The 26,855-nt window shown below is 40.4% G+C and overlaps 1 protein-coding gene and 1 non-coding gene across 5 annotated transcripts in view; one reads left to right on the top strand and one right to left on the bottom strand.

The window, feature by feature from the left end:
• LOC126470102 (oxysterol-binding protein-related protein 11-like) overlaps positions 1 to 26,855 on the bottom strand; it is a 197,960-nt gene that overhangs the window by 42,523 nt on the left and 128,582 nt on the right. For all 4 annotated transcript variants that reach the window (XM_050097675.1, XM_050097676.1, XM_050097674.1 and 1 more), the window contains one exon: positions 9,643 to 9,911. In XM_050097675.1, the coding sequence (XP_049953632.1) occupies positions 9,643 to 9,911 (269 nt within the window). The remainder of the gene's footprint in view (positions 1 to 9,642; positions 9,912 to 26,855) is intronic.
• Positions 14,246 to 14,319, top strand: Trnat-ugu (transfer RNA threonine (anticodon UGU)). Its single transcript has one exon. It is a non-coding gene; the product is annotated as a tRNA-Thr (tRNA).

Below are 26,855 nucleotides of genomic sequence, written 5' to 3'. Positions count from 1 at the left end.
TAAAAAGATAAGGCAAGAGAAGTTCAAATATACCATCAGAATTTGTGAAATGATTCAGAAATTAAGCAACTACAAGGTCTTCAGAGATGGTTATCACAAACCACAAAAATTCAGAGAATTTCATGGAGTCAGTTTGTTTGCAGCTCCTGGAATGGACACAAAGAGAGTACACCACTGGCTTTTTAACTAACCATCTTCACAGGATCCAGCTTTCATTTATAAAAATATTAACATTTCTATCAATTTTTTGAGCTCACATTTAATAATATATGCTATATCAAAATGATCATCTATTACTAGAATCGGGCTCTAGAAGCATCCACAATGGCACCATGATAAAAATCAATTTTACCTGTGTCTTCTGGATGAATATAAACAAAAATATTTTGATACAGCATTCTTGAGGGAAATGCTCCATTCAAAAATGTTTTAGGCGATATTTTGTTGCATCTCCACTGCAACAAGAAGCAACAATTTAAGCTACCAGTTATCTTATTGGGAAGTAATTGGGGGTGATCAGATGTGCCATATTTTATGGTATGTCCCTTATTTAACTTAAGTGCCCCATTGTCCTGACCAAATACAGTCCAATTACGCATCTACAATGTGTATGCCTGGGTACAAAACAAGTTGTGACTCCACTCCTTGCACATTTGCCACCTTGCTGATCACCTTCATACTGTTGCAGAAACATATTAACTACTCCAAGACCACCTAGGCTTAGCCACCTTTTGAACATGGTAATCACTACTCAAGCATATCACAAATATTACGAGTGAATAACAGATGATACAGAGGTAGTACAAGTAACAGAATTTACATAGTTTTATTACTGTACCCAACTGATAAGCAGGTATTACATAGCAAATATTGTCAATGCAGATAAGTCAATCAGCAGTGATCACCGCTGCATGATGATATTGTCAAACCAACTCCACAAGAGACAGTATTTCACTGCAGGTAAGTCAACGGGAACAATCCTGATGAGCACGTTACTGGGTTATATTGCAATATCGTTTCACTCCAATTTTCACACAGTGAGTAAATGACGTACTGTAAACAGAAAAGTACCCCATCTGCAGGAACCTTGCATCAAGTCAACACCAGATATACCACAGAGGTTTCAGTAGCTCACTCACTTTAAAGAAGGAATAAATAACAATTGTGTTAGATTAAGGTCAAATTATATGAAGGATTAAATGAAATGGTTACTATATCATGAACTGGAGAGTTCACTGCTCAAGCCACTTTGCAGTCAAGCTTATGTTGTGCCTATGTTGCATTTGCCTCATTGTTTTCATGTTATTTTGTGCTGCAATTCCCATGCTTTCTATTTACTATTTTCTGATATTTTGCTAATTATGTTTCACACATGTACTGGTGGGTAAGGTCATGACAGTCCTACCCATGAAGTTAGTTGCAGTTACGTTATATAACTTGCATGATATATAGGTAAATGTGAAACATTTCTTTCATATGTTTTATTTGCAGTATTACTGGACAATTCCCAGAAGTACCGAGGTACTTAAGAAAGTTAATTTTAGTTATTGAACGCACTGTCAAAAATGTTTCCCCTTTTTGAGCAATGACAAACAGTCTATTTGAGTTAATCTAGTGTTGTGGATATAGCACCAACCCATATTGCTGTTCCAGGATGTCTGGACCCTGCAACTAGTTACATCCGCAGTCCCTTCATTGAGTGCACTCTAGCAAATTATATAAATTTTGTTTTCTTGACTGTGGTTACGATTTTACTGTGTTGTTCACCAGTCAGACACCTTTAAGCGCAGATGTGCAGACAAACATTTAATCTGTTTCCATCAAGACCTGGTAGAGGCTACCTGTATTGTAAACACAAGTTGTAAAACTGACCACATCTTTAAAGTTACTTAGCAAACTTCATGTTGAAATGCTACATGTTAATGCTGACCTAACTTTATATAATCTGGTCAAGCCTGTAACAATGCTTATATATTTCAACACAGGGTTAACATATCTCTCTCAGTTAATCAAAGGGCCTTTTAAAGGATCAAGCTATGATGGTCCCATCACATCTTGTAATCAAATATGTTTTAATTCATATTCTCTGTACCAAGAGTAAGCACCCCCCCCCCCCCCCCCCTCTCTCTCTCTCCAGACACTACAAGTCCACAAATTTATGAAAGTTCATGTTACTATCTTAACTACCAAAGATTCTCACAGTAATTCTAGCACATGTTATTTTATCTACTCTTTATTTCTTTTCTTTTTTGGGGTTAATGTTACTATGAACTGCAAGAAAATGTTTTTTATCTTACTTAGTCAGTGCCCAAATGGATTAATTAGATCCAGAGTCCTTCTTGGAAGGAACAGTGACCTCAATTACCATACACATTATTTCTCTTTTGTAGACACCAGTTCCTGGTTCGTCACATAGTGAGCAACATCGCATGGTGCACAACGTGCCAGACTGCCAAGGGTACTAAGAGCCTGGATAGCTGATCACGACTGTTACCTCAGTACAACTCTGAATGACATTATCCTAATTTTCCTACTTTCATGAAAATTTTCAATTTTGTACTTTATGCTTACTTGCACATACGTCAATTTACCTAAAATCCCATGTTTTTTGAAGAACAATGTAACCCCTCAAGTGTGTATGACGACATATGTCGTCCACAGCCTACCACTCGCTCAGTGTGCGCGACGTCATTTGCTGTCTGAACTTTTTGAACACATTTTTCCTCTCTGCCAATGTAGTTTGAAAGACAACCACTAGATGGCAATGTTATACATTCCTTGGCTTCATGTTGATGGAGACTGCATTTGTTATTTGCATGGATTACGGACGTTTTTGTCTTTGAGCGCGTGAGAATTTTTCGTAGGTTGTGTACAATGGTTTGGCTGACTAAAGATAAAATTCTGTGACTTTTAATGGGGTACAGCCTCACCTGACTGGAAGGAATGTGACAGAATTTCTGCACCAAGTCCATTTACATCAAGCACTGCTGATGGTAGGCTGAAACTCCAAATTCCTGGTAATTCAGGGCCATTAGCTTACTTTGAACTGTTTGTTGACAGTGAAATAATAGCAATGATTGTCAAAGAAACAAATATGTGAAAAGTTTTCTTACACAAGGAAAGTGAAAAAATATTTTCTCTGAAAAAATGGTGATTTGCAAAGTGGTTTCCAACTGATGTTTATGGAGTCAGAGTTCTCTCAGCTCTATTTCTAGTTTTACTGAGGGAGATAGTGTCTAAAAGATCAGCTAACATGCATTTCAGCAGAAATAACAAGCTAGAAATGCTCTTCTTCCCTAATGTTATGAGTGAAGAAAGATTTAATCTCCTGCCAAGATTCCTACATTTTGCTGACAACAGAGATCACAAACACGTACATGGCAGTCAAAACATTTATAAAATTATGCCCCTGATAAAGCGCTAGAAATCAAGATTTCAGACAGTTTATGAGCCAGGAAATAATATAAGTGTTGAATCATTGTTACTTTGGAAAAGGAGACTCTAGTGGAAGCAGTATATACCTTTGAAAGCAGCACACTTTGGGATGACATTTTTCGAACTGTATGACAAGAATTGGTATCATGGAACTTTATTTTGTACACTGGAAGAGATACTGGTCCTAACTGCCAAATAACAAAAGATGATGATCTTCTGTCAACAAAGGTGATGTTAAATTTGTGTGAAAATTTGTTAGATGTAGTTAGATGAAGCTGACAAATGAGCTCATAACTAATTATCACCACAGAGCCATCGACCAGAAGCAAAGAAGGCCCTCTGACATTGTCACTAGCCATCACCGATTGTCTGGTATACACTTCCCAGAAGAAAATCCAGCAACAGAAGAGTAGGCCTTAGGAAATGTGTGCTGTGTGCAACAAAACGGAAAACAAGAGAGACATCATACAGATGCAACACTCTTCCTGTAAACTCAGCACTGCGTATTGTGCCATGCTTCGAGTGTTATCACACTCAAAATATCTTATAAACAATTAATTTTTATAACACAATTAAAACTATTTGTGCTTAAAGTGATATACACTGCTAAATCCTTTTGGTTTCAAGTGTTTACCCAATTTTTTCAGAATGTTACTTCCAGTACTTTATTAGATATAGCATTTGCATTATAGGAGGGATATAGCAATCACAGACATGCACAATAGATGTCACACTGCAGGTGCTATCAGGTGGAAGGCAGCGACAAGCTTGAGGGGTTAATCAATGTATTCTGTATAAACTTCGTGAGCTCTAGTTCAATACAAGCCCTGTAAGCCTATGTGAACTGTTTGCTTAAGGGAGAATTTCTACATTTCTCTGTTATATCACAAATTTTGCTGATTCATTGTTAGAGCCAAGAAGTGACCAGATCCTGCGAATCCTGTTACAACTGCCATTTCTCTTGAGTGCTGACCATACCAGAATTTTAAGCATATTCCATACAACAATGGGCATACCCTGATGTTGACCTGTTTCCTTTCATTATATTACAGATGATGTCCAATCTGTGATCGTTCAGTGGAGTGTTTGAGTGTGAGGTCACACATGTTTACCATCACTGAACCATGATACCCATTTGCCTTTACCTACTACAGGTAACCACCAACATCCATATTTGCTGCCAAATGTCTTTCATGGGACATACCATTATTCCATTTTAAATCCAACTCAGTCACAGGAATCTTTTTTTATGTTTTAGCACTTTGTGTTTGTGCATTTTTATGTTATTGTTTTGTGGTAGTAACTCTACTGACATGCCCCAAACTGGTGACAGCCTCACTGGTGCATTCAACTACTTGAGCTGCTGTATCTTTGCACATTGTTGCCAATCAATTGAAATGAGATGCTATATTCTGTTTACTTTATCAATATTGTTGGCAGTCTGCCATTCCAAAACCCCCCTTCAAGTTCTGATATAATGTTTGAACGGCTGGACAATCTACTGTATATCACTCAACAGGGGTGAGTGTTACTATCTCCACACTTTTCCAGTAGCCTGGACATTTGCACAGAAGCACATTGTTTGGCAGACAAAAGAAATCTTGATGGTTACAAAGGAAAAAGGAGTGCCAAGCCCATTCTGTTATGGGGCACAGTGTGACCTTCAGTCTAGCATTCACATAAATTATTACAAGTGCTCCACTTTAAAAAATACATGCTGGTATCAGCAATTGCAAAATTGCTCTTTTCCTAACAGAAATAAAGACAGCCCCTTGTCTTATATGGTCACAGCGGTGCACGGTCTGCTGTTCACATCCGCTGGTAAAAGCTAATGGTACACTGTAACAGTCACTTCAACTGGCAGTGGACTTCCATATAACAGTTTGAGCTGTAATGTAATTGTACCCTTTGTTAGATTATCTGCTCACTTGACACAAATAAAAAATACAAGCACATAGTCTTTTCTATTGCATTTACCTGAATTACCAATTGTACAGCCACAATATGGCAGCTGGCCTATGCTACCTGACAGTAAAAATGACCGTCTACGGCAATCAATTGTTACACTTATAGCCCACAAATGGAGGCAAATTACTATCAATAATGCAGTCGTGCACATTGCTGAAAGGCATATGAGAGAAATTATGTTAGCATTAACTGAAGAGATAATCCAGGTATGTATGCTAAAGATATGCTAGCAACAGTCCTACGACACTCCCCTGTGGCACACCTGAAATCATTCTTACTTCGGAAGACTTCTCCCCATTGGGAATGACATGCTGCATTCTGTTATCTAGGAATGCTTCAATACAATCACACAATTGGTCTGATAGTCCATATGCCCTTACTTTGTTCATTGAATGACTGTGGGGAACTGTATCAAACACCTTGTGGAAGTCAAGAAACATGGCATCTACCTGGGAATCCGTGTCTATGGCCCTCTGAGTCTCGTGGATGAAAAGCATGAGCTGGGTTTCACATGATCATCTTTTTTGAAACCCATGCTGATTCCTACAGTCTCCAGAAAAGTCATTATACTCGAACATAATACATGTTCCAAAATTCTACAACTGATCAACGTTAGAGATATAGGTCCATAGTTCTGCACATCTGTTCAACGTCCCTTCTTGAAAATGGGAATGACCTGTGCCCTTTTCCAATACTTTGGAGTGCTACACTCTTCTAGAGACCTATGGTACACCGCTGCAAGAAGGGGAGCAAGTTCTTTCGCGTACTCTGTGTAAAATCGAATTGATATCCCATCAGGTCCAGAGGCATTTCCTCTTTTGAGCAATTTTAATTGTTTTTCTATCCCTCTGTCATCTATTTCGATAGCTACCATTTTGTCATTTGTGCGACAATCTAGAGAAGCAACTACAGTGCAATCTTCCTCTGTGAATAAGCTTTGGAAAAAGACATTTAGTATTTTGGCCTTCAGTCTGTCATCCTCTGCTTCAGTACCATTTTGGTCACAGTGTGTCTGGACCTTTTCTTTTGATCCACCTACCACTTTGACATAAGGCCAAAATTTCTTAGGATTTTCTGCCAAGTCAGTACATAGAACTTTACTTTCGAATTTGTTGAACACCTCTTGCATAGCCCTCCTCACACTACATTTCGCTTCATGTAATTTTTGTTTGTCTGCAAGGCTTTGGCTATGTTTATGTTCACTATGAAGTTCTCTTTGCTTCTGCAGCAGTTTTCTAACTCGGTTGTTGTACCATGGTGGCTCTTTTCCATCTCTTACGATTGTTATACTCATCTAATGTATATTGTACGATGGTTCTTAACTTTGTCCACTGATCCTCGACACTATTTATACTCAAGATAAACCTTTTGTGTTGAGCCGTCAAGTACTCTGAAATCTGCTTTTTGTCACTTTTGCTAAACAGAAAAATCTTCCTACTGTTAACTGTTTCAAATAGTTCGGGTCTGTTTGTCACCAGAAGGTCTAATATGTTATCGCCATGAGTCGGTTCTCTGTTTAACTGCTCATGGTAGTTTTCAGATAATGCACTTAAAAATCACCGGATTCTTTGTCCCTGCCACCCGTTATAAATGTTTGAGTCTCCCAGTCTATATCTGGTAAATTAAAATCTCCACCCAAAACTATAACATGGTCGGGAAATCTACTTGAAATATTTTCCAAATTTTCCTTCAGGTGTTCTGCCACAACAGCTGCTGAGCCAGGGGGCCTATAGAGACTCCAATTACCACGTTTAAGTCTGCTTTAATCATGACCTTCACCCAAATTATTTCACATTTCGGATCTCTGTCAATTTCCTTTGATACTATTGCACTTTTTATAGCTATAAATATGCCTCCCCCTTCACTGTCCAGCCTGTCTCTTCGGTATACGTCTGATTTCAGCCAACTTTCCATCCCTAGTACTACGTACTACGTGGGCATTGTGACCATTTATTAATGAGAGCAGTTCTGGGATATTTATATAGATGCTTCTGCAGTTTACTACTACCACATTAATATTGTCATTCTCTGTTGTGCTTTGCCTACTGCTACCTTGTCGCATCTCAGGTGGTGTCTTGTCGGGCCTAGGGAGGGAATTCTCTAACCTGAAAAACCCACATGTGCACTCCACATGTACTCTGCTACCCTTGTAGCCACTTCCTGCATGTAGTGCACACCTGACCTATTCAGGGGGATCCTACATTTCTTCACCCGATAGCGGAGGTCAAGAAATTTGCACCCCAGATCTCCACAGAATCTTCTGAGCTTCTGGTTTAAGCCTTCCACTCGATATTGTCTGAGCCTCTGGTTTAAGCATTCCACTCGGCTCCAAAACAGAGGATCATGATCGGTTCTGGTAATGACACTACAAATATTTAGCTCAGATTCCACCCCATGAGCAAGGCTATCCACCTTCACCAACTTCGCCAACCGCCTGACTGAACTGAGGATGGCTTCTGAACCCAGACGGCAGGAGTCATTGGTGCCAACATGAGCAACAATTTGCAGTCGGGTACACCAGTGCTCTCTATCACCACTGCCAGGGCTTCCTCCACATCACCAATGAGACCCCCAGCAAGCAGACAGAGTGAACACTGGCCTTCTTCCCCGACCTTTCCGCTATTTTCCTAAGGGGCTCCATCACCCACCTAACATTGGAGCTACCAATCACTAATAAACCCCTCCCCTCGTGTGCCTGCTCGGACCTTGCTAAAGGAGCGGCCACATGTCCACTCACAGGCAGAGCGGGCAATGCCACATGACCAGCCTCCACATTGACCCTCCACCTTGTGCTATGTGAATGCCTTTGAACCCACCACTCCCCTTGGGGAGAGCGTGGTCCAGCATCGCCCAGTACCCGCGAAGATGTCTCGACAGCAGGGACCGTGGGTGAAGCATGTAACACCTGCGGTGCACCATGTGACTCCCCACTGCCGCTACACTCCGAGGTAGCAGCCTGAAGACGGCTGACCGCGGCCATCAGCACATTCAGCTGTTCGTGAACAGTGGCCAGCTCCTCCTATGTCCATACACAGCAGTCACACATCCTATCCATCGTAAGAAATCAACAATTTACTGTAGAGAGTTAAGTAATCAACTTTTAACTAGACTGCTAATTCACTAAAGGTGGCTGATAGCTGACTAAACTGTGGTTACCAGACACTTCTTGCCGGAAACAATGAAAATAAGAACTAACTGTCTCTGTACTGTATTCAAAACAAATTCGAAATCTATGGAATACTATTACTAGTAATCGAAAATTAAAGCTTCCTAAAAGAAAAACACATGGAAAAAGAAGTAACAAGTAAGGAAAACAGAGTTAATACTTAAATTTATGTAGCTTGCTGCACAGGAGATGTGAAGCATATGGCAGTTACAATTCATGTTTTATTGAACATATTAATCTTTACTGTTAGATACAATGTTACCCTTCAGACAAATGCCTTCAGAAAAAGACTTCCAAACAATTGACTCTATATTCGATGTTAACAAATTCCTCTTCTTAAGAAACTGTGTTCTTGTGACTGTCAGTCTACATTTTGTTTCCTCTTTACTTCCGTCGTCATCATTATTTTATCACCCAGATTACAAAAGTCATCATCTATTTTAGTGTCTCATTTCCTAATCTACTTCCCTCAGCACTGCCTGATTTAATTTGACAACATTCCATTACCCTTGTTTTGCTTTTGTTAATGTTCATCTTATATCTTACTTTCACGACAGCGTCCATCCTGTTCATTTTCAAATCCTTTGCTGTCTCTAACTGAATTACAATGCCTGATTCCACAGGGAAACTGTTGTGCCCAATGACTGTATTCATTTGAAGTAGTAAAGGGTACAGCAACCAGTTGCGATGATGTTCATTTCATAGCTAGATTTTGGTCACTGAGTCACATTGAAGAGGTTTATTTCATATTTAGATTTCAGTCACTATGTGGCACAAACCATGGCCAAACAGTGACCGAAACCTAGAAATGAAGTAAACATGACTGTGACTGACTGATGTACCCATTACTACTTAGAATTACAATGTCATTGGCAAACCTCAAAGTGTTTATTTATTCTCATTGAGCTTTAATTCCTTCTCCAAATTTTTATTTGGATTCCTTCACTACTTGCTTGTTCAAAGTTTAATTACAAAAAAATGCCAACTCTCACAAAGCATTTACACAGTATGTTATGCTGCTCAGGTGTTTAGTACAAGGGTGAAAAATATCTCAAATATCATTGACCACTTACCTTTGTATGGAAAATGATGTTGGCTGAGAAGCCAGAGCTGGAAGTTAGAGTTACTTTGCCACCCAGTTCAACCCAAGGTACAGAGAGTATAGACCGTGCATATACAGCTGGCAGTGAAAATGTATATTTTTCCTTATGCACGCCTAGGTAAAGATTTATCTCTCCAATCATATTTGCTCCTATTGACATGCCTGAGAAGTTGGATTTGGTCCATATAGATGCATTTAGGCATATGTTTTTAGATGGGCATTCAACATAGAATGCAGTGACTGAAAAAAAGAATGAAAATTATATAGTACAGAAATTAATAGAGAATATTCATTCAAAACAACAAAATTAAAAGTATGTCCCTTCTTTGCATCAGCAAACTACAATGATTCTGAAACATTCTTGCTTTTACCTAGGTGGCATATATGAAACTGGCATTCAAAATACTTAATCTATGATAGAAATTAATTGTTCATATAAAATACTTCAGACAACCTACACCAACTCTGCACAACTTTTAAAGTTGCAAATTTCTTTTGTTGTTCTCTAAAATAATATTAAATTTCTAACAAAAAAGAAAAATAATGCTCATTCACTGAAGATCAGGGAATTATTTAATATCAAAGGGAGGAAAGAACATAGAATGTGGAGAAAAACAGAAAATCATTAAGAGTAAAGTAAGAATAATTTTGACGAATAATCTCTACTAATAATAAAATTGCAAAACTGTTGTGTCTGTCTCTGTCTGAACACGCTAACCTCCAAAACTACTATAGGAATTTTCATGGAGTTTTCATAGGTAACTTGAGAATAGCTTGGGGCAACATCTATACTTTATTTCATCAAAATCAAAACACACAAAAAAAAGATATTTTAATTTAAAATTTTGTATAAAGGTGTCTGCAAAGCTAGGGTACACAGGTATACTGATTTTGCTTTGTGCACTAAACATTTCACAAAATTGCTTTGCTTCTTTCAATATGTTTTATTTATATTTGACTTCTTGGCTAGGAAAAATGAATTTATTTAGTTTGCTCTGTGATTTGGGTGCCTGCTTGTTAAATTTTGATTTTTTTGTTTATGAATAAAACTATCTAGAAAACAGTCAAGTCTTTCTGAATACACCAGAATAGATAAAAGACCGAGGATTATGCAGTCTCAAGATCCAATGAAGATTGCGAGGTGCGACATGCTGTGGCTCAAAAGCATTAGGCTCAACTCGCTCTATGGGAACTACTCCTGAAAGTGAGGTGCGACATAAAGCAACCTCTGGCGTGCCACAGAGGAGTGTTATGGGACCATTGCTTTTCACAATATATATAAATGACCTAGTTGATAGTGTCGGAAGTTCCATGCGGCTTTTCGCAAATGATGCTGTAGTATACAGAGAAGCTGCAGCATTAGAAAATTTCAGCGAATATATTACAGGTATCGAATATGTTGCTTCCCCCTACTTATACCTCCCGAGGAGATCACGAATGTAAAATTAGAGAGATTCGAGCACTCACGGAGGTTTTCTGGCAGTTGTTCTTCCTGCAAACCATACGCAACTGGAACAGGACAGGGAGGTAATGACAGTGGCATGTAAAGTGCCCTCTGCCACACACCGTTGGGTGGCTTGTGGAGTATAAATGTAGAGGTAGATAACTCTTGATTGAGAGCATTGTGCATTATCTCACTCCTCATAAGCCTTCACTCAAAGGTGCTGTAAGTTACTTCTCTTCAACTTATCATCATAGAAGTACATTTTAAGCACCCTACAGTAGTGTTTGTCATGGGCTACTGTAGCCTGACTGTGACTACTCCTAACATAAGTTTCACAGAAGCTCAAAATTTAGTGCGGATGTCAATGCGAGATGCTTTTAATAGTTTCCCCAATGCAACATTGTCTCAAAATATGGTAGAAAAATCAAAGAGATTCTGGTCATATGTAAAGTACACCAGTGGCAAAAAACAGTTTATACCATCACTGAGCGATAGCGATGGAAATGTTACCGATGATGGAGTCACTAAAGCAGAGTTACTAAATACAGTTTCCCGTAATTCCTTCACTAAAGAAGATGAAGTAAATATTCCAGAATTCAAAACCAGAACAGCCATTAGCATGAGTGACATTAAAGTAGGTATCTTAGGTGTTACGAAACAACTCAAATCACTTAAGAAAGGCAAGTCTTCCAGTCCAGATGGTATACCAATCAGGTTCCCTTCAGAGTATGCAGACACAATAGCACCTTTCTTAGCTATCACATACAACCGCTAACTTGACGAAAAGTCTGTTCCTAAAAACTGGAAAGTAGCACAGGTCACACCAATACTCAAGAAAGGAAATAGGAGTAACCCATTGAATTACAGACCCATATCACTGACCTCAATTTGCAGTAGGATTTTGGAGCATATACTGTACTTGAACATACGAATCACCCTGAAGAAAATGACTTATTGATACATAACCAACACGGATTCTGAAAATATTGTTCTTGTACAACACAGCTAGCTCTTTACTCCCATGAAGTAATGATTGCTGTCGACAAGGAATCTCAAATCAATTCCATATTCCTAGATGTCCAGAAGGCTTTTGATACCACTCTTCACAAGCGACTATTAATCAAATTGTGTGGATATGGAGTATCGTCTCAGTTGTGTGACTGGATTCGTGGTTTCCTCTCAGAGAGGTCACAGTTCATAGTGATAGACAGTAAATCATCGAGTAGAACAGAAGTGTTGTCTGGCATTCCTCAAGGTAGTGTAACAGGCCTTCTGCTGTTCCTGATTTACATAAATGATCTAGGTGATAATCTGAGCAGCCCCCTTAGATTGTTTGCAGATGATGCTGTAATTTAGCATCTAGTAAAATCATCAGATGATCAATTCCAATTACAAAATGATCTAGAGAGAATTTCTGTGTGGTGCAAAAAGTGGCAATTGGCACTAAACAAAGAAAAGTTTGAGGTCATCCACATGGGTACTAAAAGAAATCTAATAAATTTTGTGTATATGATAAATCGCACAAATCTAAGGACTGTCAATTCGACTAAATTCCTAGGAATTACAATTACGAGCAACTTAAACTGAAAAGACCACATAGATAATACTGTGGGGAAGGTGAAACAAAGACTGCGCTTTGTTGTCAGAACTCTTAGAAGATGTGACAAACCCACTAAGGAGACAGCCTACATTACACTTGTCCATCCTCTGCTGGAATACTGCGGCGCAGTATGCGGTATGGGATCCTTATCAGTTAGGATTGACGGAGGACATCGAAAAAGTGCAAAGAAGGGCAGCTCGTTTCATGTTATCACGCAATAGGGGTGAGAGTGTCACTGATATGATACACGAGTTGGGGTGGCAGTCACTGAAACAAAGGTAGTTTTCTTTGCGGCGAGATCTATTTACAAAATTTCTATCACAAACTAACTTCCTCTTTTGAATGTGAACATATTTTGTTGACACCCACCTACACAGGGAGGAATGATCATCATAATAAAATAAGAGAATGGAAAGATATAGGTGTTCCTTTTTCCCACGCACCATTCAAGATTGGAATGATAGAGAAGTAGTATGAAAACAGTTCGATGAACCCTCTGGCAGGCACTTATGTGTGAATTGCAGAGTAACCATGTAGCTGTAGATGTAGATATAATTCCTGCTTTGTTCTACATGATATCCTTATCCCACTTGTCAGCCACCCGGGCTGCCTTTTACTGCTAGTACCCCATTTAGAATGTTCTAATGGAAAGCAACTCTCAAAGAGCATGAGAAATGTGTTAAGGAAAGCATTATATTTGTCATCTATGTTATGGGCACTATAAACATCTTGCCACTCTTGTTCCTTGATGAGGTTTAAAGAACTCTCCATTGCTGCTGGATTAACTTTCCTACATAGTTTGTAATTATATGAGACATTTGAGTGAGTACAAAAGTGTTTTAGTGTTAAAATTTGTGCATCATGGTCTGAAATGCCATTCATCCTATTACTAACAGAACGCCCATCTAGTAATGACGAATTAATATAAATATTGTCTGTGGCTGTGCTACTGTTCCCTGCACACTAGTTGGAAAACATACAGTCTGCATCCGATCATATGAATTTAGGAGATCTACCAACATCCTTTTTCTTGCACCAGATACAAAATTTATATTGAAGTCACTACATATAACTAATTTCTGGTACTTCCTACAAAGTGAATTAAGAACCCACTCTAGCTTGAGCAGAAATGCTCTGAAGTCGGAGATATGGGACCTATAAACAACAATTAGAAGTTTAGTTTCACTAAATTCAACTGCCCCTGCACAACATTCAAATATCTGTTCAGTGCAGTGCCATGAAACATCTATGGACTTAAATGGAATACACTTTTTTAATACGTACATGGCCACTCCCCCACTCCGCAAGGGACTCCTCGAAAAACAGCCAGCTAATAGCTAATCTGTATCCTGGTAAAGGAAGCCTCAAAATTGTCAAATTATTTAAGTGGTGTTCTGATATACCAATAATTTCAGTGTCAACATCTATAAGCGGGCCACTACGAATGTAGTGCGGCACAATACATTGAGAATGTGGGTTTTGTGGGAGGCATGCCAGAGATAAATCCCTGCAGTCGCGCTATCCTCTGTGTCCTCGGTGGCTCAGATGGATAGAGCGTCTGCCATGTAAGCAGGAGATCCCGGGTTCGAGTCCCGGTTGGGGCACACATTTTCATCTGTCCCCGTTGACGTATATCAACCAGTAAGCAGCTAAGGGTGTTCATTTCATTGTAATTTCAGTTCATTAATGTTGTTGTTGTTGTCTTCAGTCCTGAGACTGGTTTGATGCAGCTCTCCATGCTACTCTATCCTGTGCAAGCTTTTTCATCTCCCAGTACCTACTGCAACCTACATCCTTCTGAATCTGCTTAGTGTATTCATCTCTTGGTCTCCCTCTACGATTTTTACCCTCCACGCTGCCCTCCAATACTAAATTGGTGATCCCTTGATGCCTCAGAACATGTCCTACCAACCGATCCCTTCTTCTGGTCAAGTTGTGCCACAAACTTCTCTTCTCCCCAATCCTATTCAATACTTCCTCATTAGTTACGTGATCTACCCATCTAATCTTCAGCATTCTTCTGTAGCACCACATTTCGAAAGCTTCTATTCTCTTCTTGTCCAAACTATTTATCGTCCATGTTTCACTTCCATACATGGCTACACTCCATACGAATACTTTCAGAAATGACTTCCTGACACTTAAATCAATACTGGATGTTAACAAACTTCTCTTCTTCAGAAACGCTTTCCTTGCCATTGCCAGCCTACATTTTATATCCTCTCTACTTCGACCATCATCAGTTATTTTGCTCCCCAAATAGCAAAACTCCTTTACTACTTTAAGTGCCTCATTTCCTAATCTAATTCCCTCAGCATCACCCGACTTAATTAGACTACATTCCATTATCCTTGTTTTGCTTTTGTTGATGTTCATCTTATATCCTCCTTTCAAGACACTGTCCATTCCATTCAACTGCTCTTCCAAGTCCTTTGCTGTCTCTGACAGAATTACAATGTCATCGGCAAACCTCAAAGTTTTTATTTCTTCTCCATGAATTTTAATACCTACTCCGAATTTTTCTTTTGTTTCCTTTACTGCTTGCTCAATATACAGATTGAACAACATTGGGGAGAGGCTACAACCCTGTCTTACTCCCTTCCCAACCACTGCTTCCCTTTCATGTCCCTCGACTCTTATAACTGCCATCTGGTTTCTGTACAAATTGTAAATAGCCTTTCGCTCCCTGTATTTTACCCCTGCCACCTTTAGAATTTGAAAGAGAGTATTCCAGTCAACATTGTCAAAAGCTTTCTCTAAGTCTACAAATGCTAGAAACGTAGGTTTGCCTTTCCTTAATCTTTCTTCTAAGATAAGTCGTAAGGTCAGTATTGCCTCACGTGTTCCAGTGTTTCTACGGAATCCAAACTGATCTTCCCCGAGGTTGGCTTCTACTAGTTTTTCCATTCGTCTGTAAAGAATTCGTGTTAGTATTTTGCAGCTGTGACTTATTAAGCTGATAGTTCGGTAATTTTCACATCTGTCAACACCTGCTTTCTTTGGGATTGGAATTATTATATTCTTCTTCAGTTCATTAACTATATCTCTAATACCTCTTATATTTAGATGAAACATACTAATTCCTTCTCTACTTAGAAACGTGACATCCTCTGAAGGTGAGCCCTTTGTTAGAGGGACTTCCTTTAAGCAGGTATACCTATCAGCTGACTTCAATCTAAAAAAGGTGCAGCTCTAACACCGACCACTACAGGAATTTTTCCATGAATGATCCCACCACCACCCATTAAACTGTGACCTATAAGCTTTTCCAGCCTCCCCTTCCCAAACCTATTGAGGTGCAGGGAATTCCCAGTGAAACCAGATCTACTGATAGACTCAATTGGCACCACTGAAATGTGCCCATGTCCTCTGCCATCAATGACCTGAACTCTCCTAATACATAAAGGCTTTTCCAATCAATCACATCTACAACTGATGATTTGGGTGCATTCCTCATGACATCATTCTATAATAATATGTCTAGGCAATTAATCTAGTAAATGAATGCAGAAGCACACAGCTAACACTGTACCCTAAAATCACCAGATTTTCCTTTAATGTTTGATGAGCATCCTTGAAATACTCTTATGATTATTAAATGAACCTGTAACAAAGCACACTGCTGTTCTTTGGATATTCTACATCTCCTCTGTAAATTCCACCAGGTAAATGTACCACAATGCAGAGCAACAGTCAAGAACTGGTTGAATTTGGGCATTGTAGGTTGCCTCCTTCGTGACTGAACTTCACTTCTGTTCTTCCAATGAATCTCAGTCTCGCATCTGCCTTTTCTAAAACTTTATTTGTATGGTTGTTCCAATTTAAATTGCTCTGCATGCATATTGCTAGATGTTTGATGGTTATGTCTGTTTCAAGTGACACATCACCAAATCATCACAAGTGACATCATCACAAATGAACATGATGGAGTATCTGACACTATCGAACAGTAATTTTTATATATCATGAATAGCAACTGTGAATGACACTCCTCGTATTAAGGCACACCATTTATAGATTTTGATAAATTTATGATGAATTCTTGCCATCCAAGATCGTGTATTGGGTTCTATTGAGGAAAAAATGTCCAAATCAATTACCTATTTAAGAAAATACTCTCTGTGCTTGTATATCTGTGATCAGTTGACCCTGTTATATGGTGCTTAGTTCCTTTCAGATATACTGGATAGATGGAACCTGTATATTCATCAATACCATTTGCAAGATATCATATTTGGGGAAAAAAATTAGGAATGGCATTTACATGAGTGTGATTTCTTTAATCTGCTGTAAGTTTTGGAGAGATACCATCCCCTGCCCCCTTTCCTCCTCCTCCTGAATCATGTCTTACAAGAGACGTTTGAGCTAAATGTGAGGTATGAAGGGGACTTATTTTGCCACAAATGCAATGTGAAACTCTGCAGGAAATTTGTTAGAACACTTGATGTACCTATTTCTTTGCCAATTATCTGAGAGTTTGTGAAACAGTCAAATGATTATAGGTCATAATACTCTATCTGCCCAAATGCTTATTTTTTAAATTTAGATTTTATTTTACATCAACTCGATTTTGACTCCTGAACATTCAGTGTGTGTTTAATTATAGATTTTGAACCTCTCAGCAATGTTAAAATGCAATTAATTTTCGTAAAATTATTTGAAATACTGATTAATAATATCTGACTGTGGAAGCTATTTATGCCATTACATACAGTCCATCTAATTAATGAGCTACTATTAGATTTTGTCTGTTAATTGGTTTGTGCAGAATTTTCTGACCATAACAATTAAGCTGTGATGAAACTTCTTCATCCTTTATAGCCCTGCATGCAATGAACCTGTTCAGTGTACATCAAGTGGCAAGTTGAAATTTACATCAAAACTTTTTCACATGTCAAATCCACAATAAATGTTCTTATTTTATTTTGACTGTAGCTTGTTGGTAAAACTTGTCTCTTTTCTGGCAGAGCTTCAAAAGCCAGCATGCTACAACGCCAAGTAGGGTAGCTGGCAGAGAATGCACTCCCTTATATTCTGAATTTATTGACGGTCTCCACCGCCAATAATGTGGCTGTCCCAGGCAACATTTTTCAAATTAAATTCACATCCAGCTACAGCCACACGAGCACAGTACTTTCATGCCACTCAGTTCAAGCAGTCTCTTCAATGATTCTAAAAATGAATGAGGTAGATAATAAAAAACAATCTGTTACTAATCTTTGTCCATCTCATCTATTTTAGTCAATATAAGTTCATGGTTTGACTGAAATTTGATAAGCACAATAACCAAGGGCACATTAAGGAGTCACCTTTTCAATGAAGTTGTGAAAGAAGGAAGACACTATGCACTGCGGATCACAAATTTAAACCAACTGCCAGCAATATCCATGGACTTTTCCATAAAATTTGTCTGTTCATTCAAAATTATCTAGTATCAACTAATTGTATACTCTGTGAGAAAGGGACACTACCACAAAAGAAACCATGCATGACCTCAAAGTTAAGATACGCTTGTAAGAAATGATGATGTGGATTTGTAAGCCAATACAAAAAACATACTAAGCAACAGTGGAAACAGGCAGTTCTCTCTTCCAAACAACCATAGAATAGTAGGAGATCATGGTATGACATGAGGATGAAAAAGAAGGAGTGAAGAGCACTTACTTTATTGCTACAGTGACCTGCTGCACGACTTGTGAAAATGTCTTCCTTTTCTGTCTTACTTTAGAAAAAAAATGATAGTGTAGAGTTACATAAATCAATAGCCATTAATAAATGGGTAACAAACTTGGTCATTAAGAGTCTCTGACAGTGTCGAAACACACCTGATTTCAAAATAATTTTTTTAAAAAATAATAAAGGGGCTATTATGAGCCAGTGTTCACAACAGAAGGTGTTTCCCAGTATATGAATCTCACACAATAAATTGTTTCATTACAAAAAAAATCTGAGCTGAACTTCGAAAAAATATTATCTTCAACACATCACAATCATAATGCACATTGATCAATTCATTAGCTGGTTGCTTAATTTCATATTTCATCTATTATTTATGCAGTTTGTACTGCAGTGATGTAGAATGAGTAAGATTAAATGCCATCTGTCATGACTATATTTATATTTAACAATATAAGAAAACTTTTGGTTACTATACAATACATATCACTAGCCTTACTTACAAATCTGTCGACAAGAAAGGAAGACTTAGTCAGAAGAAACAGTTTTAACTTTGATTTAAAATTTGCTTCACTACTTGCTGGAAATTTGATACTCATATTACACAGTTATCATTATACTTATATTAGAAAATGATTAAGGAACTTTGTGATTACATATTACAAGACCTGACCTATTGACAGGTTTAGTGCAAAATAATGGCTGGGTCTGAGCACTATGCGACTTAACTTCTGAGGTTATCAGTCGCCTAGAACTTAGAACTAATTAAACCTAACTAACCTAAGGACATCACATACATCCATGCCCGAGGCAGGATTCGAACCTGCGACTGTAGCGGTCGCTCGGTTCCAGACTGTAGTGCTTAGAACTGCACGGCCACTCTGGCCAGTGGAAAATAATGAAGAATGGAGTTTTATATCTAACAGTGTTATAGCTGCAAACTTTACTATTCTTTTTAAACTGCACTAGATTATTTTATGATGAATTTGATTAGTGAACACAACTTTCTGAAGAGGCCGCCCACATGAAGACTATACGTGAACATCTATTATTCCCAAATAAAAAAGTTTATGACAAACTTTAAGCATACAAAATCTGTCCACAACCTAGGCACTGAATTGCAGGAACAGTTTATTAATCTAATTGTGCCCTAACAGTGGGCACCTACAACAATTATTAGATGCATAGATGGTAACTGGAGATACACCAAATATATGGATGTCACTTCGGGAATGTCTACCACACAGGCATGAAAAAGCTTGGTCCATGTGGAGGTCAATGAAAATACCAGACACCAGTGTTGGCAGCCACAGGGACAACCAAAGAAATGAGTCCTTCTTATGTGATTGGGCCACCTTCCTGCTTCTTGGTCTACTGGTTAGTGTTACTAATGCAGAGAGAATGGGGTTTATTTGTGATGACCACCTCAGAGTTTTTTGTTGGGAAAATGTCTGGCTTGGCATCTATTCATACTCAGCCTCTCAGAGGCCAAATAAGTTTAATAAAAATATTAGTGAAACTGACATGAAAAATGCAAAAGTGCCAACAAATTTAAAGGCTTGCACCAACTTGAAAGCCATACAACATTTTTTAATGCTGTACTTGTGTCTCATTCCATAGAACATGTCCTTTCCTTGAGAAAATGGTGGTAAGTGAAAGTAATACAACAACAGTAGTAATTTTTTTTTTTTATTTTGCATAGAAATAATTGAAGATCAGTAATGCTATTGCTGATTCTATGGTCTTCAGTCTGAAAACTGGTAAGATACAGTTCTTAATTCTAGTTTATCCTGTGCAAGCCTTTTCATCTCTGCAAATTACTGCAACCTACATCCATGTGAAACTACTTGTTGTAACCAAGACTTTGTCTACCTCTACTACTCTACCATTTTTGCTCCCCTAAACTTCAGTCCATTGCCAGATTAAGTATTCTTTGATGCCTTGAGATGTGTCATATCAACTGATCTCTTCTTCTAGTCAAGCTGTAGCATACATTTCTTTTATCACCAATTCAGTATCTTCTCATTAGTTATGCGATCTATCCATCTAGCCTTCAGCATTCTTCTGTAGAACAACATTTCAAAAACTTTTATTCTCTTCCTGTCTGAATCACTTATCATCCATGTGTCACTTCTGTGCAAGGTTACACTCCAGACAAACACCTTCAGAAAAGACTTCCTCACACACGAATTTATGTTCAACGTTAACAAACTATTCTTTTTCAGAAACGTTTCTCTTGGTATTGTGTCTGCATTTTATATCATCAGTTCCTTGGCTGCCCAAATATCAAAATTAGTCTACTACCTTCAGCGTCATCATCCTAATTTAATTCCTTCGGCATTATCTGATTTGATTCAACTATTTTCCATTAGTGGTGCTTTATCTTTTTTGATACTCATCTTATGACCTCTTTTCAAGGCACCATCCAGTCTTTTCATCTGATCTGTCAACTCCTTTGCCATCTCTGCCAGTATAACAATATCACCGGTAACATCAAAGTCTTTATTTCCTCTAATCCAAATTTCTCTTTGGTTTCTTTTACTGCTTGCTCAGTGTACAGACTGAATAATATTGGGGATAAGCTACAACATTGTCTCATTCCTTTCTCAACTACTGCTTCCCTTTCATGACATTTGACTTACTACTGTAGTACAGTTTCTATACAAGTTGCAGATAACCCTTTGCTCCCTGTATTTTAGCCCTGCTAGTCTGAACTTCCAAAGAGTCTATTCCTGTCAACATCGCGAAAAGCCCGTCTTCAGACTATCTTGTAAGACAAGTCGTAGTGCCAGTACGGCCTCACATGTTCCTACATTTATTCAGAACTCAAACTTACATTCCCTGAGATTGGCTTGTACCATTTTTTTCCATTCTTTTGTATATAATTTGGGTCAGTATTTTGCAACTATGACTTATTAAACTGGTGGTTCTGTGATATTTATACCTGTCAAGACCTGTGCTGTTTGGAATTGGAATCATTCACTACATTCTTCTGTGAGCAATCTTCATGTCTCAAATATCTTACATACCAGATGGAATATTTTCCTTTATGGTATATTCTCCCAAAGATCACATTAATTTTGAGGGAATGTTGTCTACTCTGGGTACCTTGTTTCAATTTATGTCTTTCAGCGATCTATCAAATATTTTTCACAGTATATTTCCTACTACTTCCTCTTCTCTTTACATTAGATTGTACCCAAGTTTGTTTTCTTTGAAAGGCAGACAGGCTATATAGTCTTCCCTTTTTTGCTTACTACTGGCATTTTTATATTTTCTCCTCTCACCAATTAAATTCTCTATTTCCATGCGTTGTTGCCATTTTTTGGGGTGCACTCAGCCTCGTGATGCCAATTAAATAGCTACTCGACTGAATAGTATTGGCTTCGGTCAAGAATACCATCATAACAACCGGGAGAGTGGTGTGCTGACCCCACGCCCCTCCTATCCGCATTCTCCACTGAGGATGACACGGTGGTCAGATGGTCCTGGTAGGCCACTCATGGCCTGAAGACAGAGTGCTTTTATCTCAGATATTATACAATGACTTCTGCTGGCCTTTTTCTTTTTGATGATATCATCATCTGCAAACATCACTATTTCATCTTCCCTTCCACCTTCTATTGTGTTCCTTTTCCTCATTTCAGTCACTCACAGATTAATGCTCCCTTTGGAATATTTTAACTTATTGATAAGTCCAGTGCTTGATTTTCTACCTTTCTGCAATTCCTTTAATTGGGGAGGGGGAGGGGAGGGTGGGGGAGGGAGGAACCTAACTGCTAGGTCACTGTCCCTCGTTTCAATTAAAATAATTCCACAGGGGTGGGAGTAAAATAAGCAAGACATACAAAACACAGCTGGAAGAAAGGGGAAATTCACAAGAATGACAGAAGGGCAACAAACACTAAAATGGACAAAATCGGACAAGAAAACCACAGAGACACGGAAGAAACATGGAGAAGACATCAAAACGAGAGAGCAGATTACCGTGGCTCGTTCATCATGAGAATAAAAGGGAGAAGCCAGCCACTCTGCAACACATTAAAACCTCCACCCTAAAAGTACTAGGCTGGAGGACATGCAGGGACAAAGGACATGCGCTAAAACTTAGATCAAAGGATAAAACCCACCCTCATGAATACAACGTAAAACTAAAGCTGCTGTTGTGGCATTGTCACTCAACACTGAAGGTAGGGTGCTGGGAAAGTTAAAAGTCCTTAAAGAGTGGCTAAAAGTGGGCAGTCCAGCAAGAGATGGACGACTGTCACTTGTGAGCCACAGCAACACCAAGGTGGGTCCTCGTCACAGAGGAGGTAACCCAGCATTAGCCACATATGGCCGATGCAGAGCCAGCAGAGGACAACTGATTCCCTGCAAGAGGACCACATGGAAGACTTCCATACATTCATAGTCTCCTTAATGACACGCAGTTTGTTGTGAGTACTGTTATACCATTCCGTCCCCCAAAGCCGAAAAACCCAACGGCGTAACACAAAACACAGGTCAATTTTGGAGATACCCATCTCCAGAAGCAAATTCTACATAGCCTGTTTGGACAGCCTGTCTGCAAGTTCATTGCCTTGGATTCTGAAGTGTCCTGGGGTCCACACAAACACCACTGAACAACGAGATTGTTCCAGGTCATAGATGGGCTCCTGAATGGATTCTACCAAAGGATGGCAAGGGTAGCAATGATCGCGATAGCTTGTAGGCTGCTCAAGGAGTCAGTACACAGGAGAAATGACTCACCAGTGCATGAGTGGATGTGCTCAAGAACACAAGATATGGCTACCAGCTCTGCAGTGAAACCACTGCGGCCATCTGGCAAGGCGTGCTGTTCAATATGTCCTCCATGAACATACGCAAAGTCTATCAGGCACTGAAAACCAGTTGTAAGAATCGATATGTCTCCACTACAGTGAGTGGATCATCATTAACGTAAAGTTCTGGTTCTGCATGAACGGTGTGACGCTGACACAAATGCACGACACATGACTTCATAGCTGAAAACTGGAAGCCGTGGGCTAGAGCCCATGACTGCACCTTGTGAATGGCTCCCTGTAGGTGCCGCTCAGCAACACCAGTACTGGAGGAGCAGTACAAAATGCAGAAGTCATCCCCATACACAGAAGGTGAGACCGACGGCCCTACAGCTGCTGCTACACCATTAATAGCCACTAAAAATAAAGAGACACTCAATACGGAGCCCTGCAGAATGCCATCCTCCTGATTACGGGATACGGAGGGGGGGTCTATGGGAGGCACAGACTTTGACATGGAAAGTACGGAGCGACAGGAAGTTTAGAATAAAAAAATCGAGAGCGGGCCCCAGAGATCCCACTCATACAATGTGGCAAGGCTATGATATCGGCAGGTCAAAAAAGATGTCAACCAGATGTTGGCATCTGGAAAAGGCTGTTCGGATGGCAGACTCGAGGAACACAAGATTATCAGTGGTAGAGCGACCCTGGTGGAAGCTGCCCTGACATGGAGCCAGTAGGCCATGTGACTCCAGGACCCAACCCAACTGCCAACACACCATATGTTCCAGCAGTTTACAAAGACAGTTGGTGACACTGATGGGCCGGTAGCTATCCACATGAAGCAGGTTTCGATCAGGTTTGAGCACCGAAATGATGGTGCTCTCTTGCCATTGCAATGAAAAGATGCCATCACACCAGATCCAGTTGAAGATGACGAGGAGCTGTCGCTTGTAGTCATATGAGAGATGTATAATCATCTGACTGAGGATCCGATCTGGCCCAGGATCTGTGTTCGGGCAATGTGCAAGGGCGGTGAGGAGCTCCCACTCTGTAAATGGGCATTATGAGGTTCACTGTGACATGTAGTCAATGAGAGGACTTTCCTTTCCATTCGCCGTTTGAGGGTGCGAAAGGCTGGGGGTAGTTCTCCGACACAGAGGTTCGAGCAAAGTGCTCAGCAATCACATTTGTGTCAGTAGATACCATGCCATTGACGTTTAATGCCAGGTTCACCTGTTGGGGTGTGGAACCCAAAAATCTGTCTGATCTTTGTTCAGAGTTGGGAGTCGGGAAGGTGACGTATGGCACCCAATGGTCACCATATACGTCTCCCAACACCCTGTTTCCGTCATTTTATAAGCTGGTGAACGTGGGAATGGAGTCCCTTTAAGGCTATTAGGTGCTCTAGGGAAGTGTGCCGCTTATGTAACTGTAGAGCTCGCCAATGCTCTGTAATTGCCTGACTGACTTCTGGCGACCACCAAGGGACTCTTTCACTGGGAGCACCCTAAAGAATGACGAATCGCGTTTTCCACTGCAGAAACGATCATTGTAGTGACCTGCTCAACAACAACATCGATGGCACCATATGGCGGAGATTCAGTGGTGACAGCAGAGATGAAGGCCTCCCATTATGCCTTGTTTAAAGCCCAGCTGGGTAGGTGTCCATGGGCATTACGCAAGGGGAGTGACGGGAAGATGGGGAAGTGGTCACCAGCATTGTCATGTGCTCTCCAGTGGATAGATGGGAGAAGGCCAGGATGGCAAACCAAGAGGTCAATGGCCAAATATGTGCCATGTGCCACACTGAAATGTGTGGGGGCACCTGTATTTAAGAGGCAGAGGTCGAGTTGTGACAATAAATTTTCGACTTCCCTTCCTCGGCAAGTAAGCATGGTGCCACATCACAACGGATTATGCGCGTTAAAATGTCCCAGAAATAGGAAAGGTTAAGGGAGTTGATCAATCAGTGCAGCCAATACGTTCGGGGGTATTGCACCATCTGGAGGAAGACATACATTGCAGACAGTTATTTCCTGTGTCGTCCTTATCCTGACAGCCACAGCTTCAAGAGGGGTTTGAAGGGGCATAGGTTCACTGCATACAGAGTTCAGGACCTAAGCGTAAGCTCCACCTGACACTATTATAGTCACTATGGTTCCTGTAATATCCCTTATAACCATGGAGGGCAGGGGTTTGCAATGCCGGGAACCAGGTTTCCTGTAGGGCAATGCAGAAAGCAGGTGTAAAGCCTAACAGTTGCCGTAGCTCAGCCAGGTGGTGGAAAAAATCGCCACAATTCCACTGGAGGGTTATGTGATCGCGAAACTGGGAAGGCCTGAAACACTCAATGAGGCAGTCTACGCCTCAGGGTCACCTGCTGCCACCAGATGAGTACCTGTGTGATCGACATCCATTGTGCCTGAGGGCCCAGCGAGATCTATGTCCTCAGCGGACACCAGAATCTCCACCTCATCCTCACACACAGAGCTCTTAGGTAATGGTGGTGTGGGTGCCACCACAGTGCCTTAGTTCTAAGGGGTCCTTTTCTTTTTAGGTTGGTTGGTTGGCTGGCTGGGAAAGGAGACCAGACAGCGTGGTCATCGGTCTTCTCGGATTAGGGAAGGAAGTCGGCCGTGCCCTTTCAGAGGAACCATCCCGGCATTTGGCTGGAATGATTTAGGGAAATCACGGAAAACCTAAATCAGGATGGCCGGACGCGGGATTGAACCGTCGTCCTCCCGAATGCGAGTCCAGTGTCTAACCACAGCGCCACCTCGCTCGGCTTTCTTTTTAGGTTTTTCTCGCTGCTCCTTAGGTTTGTCCAGCTGGGAGGGCTTCATGGATTCAGTCTCAGGGAGGCCCTACGACCACCTACCTGTGGTTGCTTCAACCACTGGCGGGTGTCAACTTTGCCACTGGTAGGAATGGGGTGAACCAAGCGATCCCTTCCTGGCGAGAGGAGCCGAAGAAGTATTATGCTTCTCCGGCTGAGAAGTAGTGGATTTGGACTGACATCCCTGATGGTTGGGGGGAGGGGGGGGGGGGGGGTGACTGGGTGGCTACTGAAGTAGGTTGTGCAGGAGCAACAGGGAGGGAAGTGCTTCCCACCATCAAGTGGGCAGGTGGAATCTGATGGGACTGAGAGCCACGGTGGAACGGAAGATGGTAGAACCGCTGTCATAGCGGCAGCGAAGGTTGATGTCATATGCACAGGATGTAGCTTCTCATTATTTTCTTTTGGCCTCAGTGTACGTCAGTCGGTCCAGGGTCTTGTATTCAATTATTTTTCTTTCTTTCTGGAGAATCCTGCAGTCTGGCTAGCAAGTCAAATGGTGCTCTCTGCAGTTGACACAGATGGGAGGTGGGGCACAGAGAGTATTGGGATGTGAAGGTCGTCCAAAATCCTTACAGGTGACACTAGAAGTACAGCAAGAAGACATATCGCCAAACTTCCAGCACTTAAAGCACCGCATTGGGGAGTGATATACGGCTTTACATCACAGGGGCAGACCATCACCTTGACGTTCTAGGGTAAAGTGTCACCCTCAAAATCCAAGATAAAGGCATCTGTGACAACCTGATTATCCCTCGGACTCCGGTGGACACGCAGGACAAAATGGACACCTCCCCACTCTAAATTGGCCTGCAGCTCATCGTCAGACTGCAAAAGAAGATCCCTCTGAAATATGATACCCTGG

This window comes from Schistocerca serialis, chromosome 3 (genome assembly GCF_023864345.2).
Source record: "Schistocerca serialis cubense isolate TAMUIC-IGC-003099 chromosome 3, iqSchSeri2.2, whole genome shotgun sequence".
Lineage (NCBI taxonomy): Eukaryota > Metazoa > Arthropoda > Insecta > Orthoptera > Acrididae > Schistocerca > Schistocerca serialis.
The sequence above is the reverse complement of the archived record's forward strand: the minus strand, read 5'-3'. Positions and strand labels throughout refer to the sequence as shown.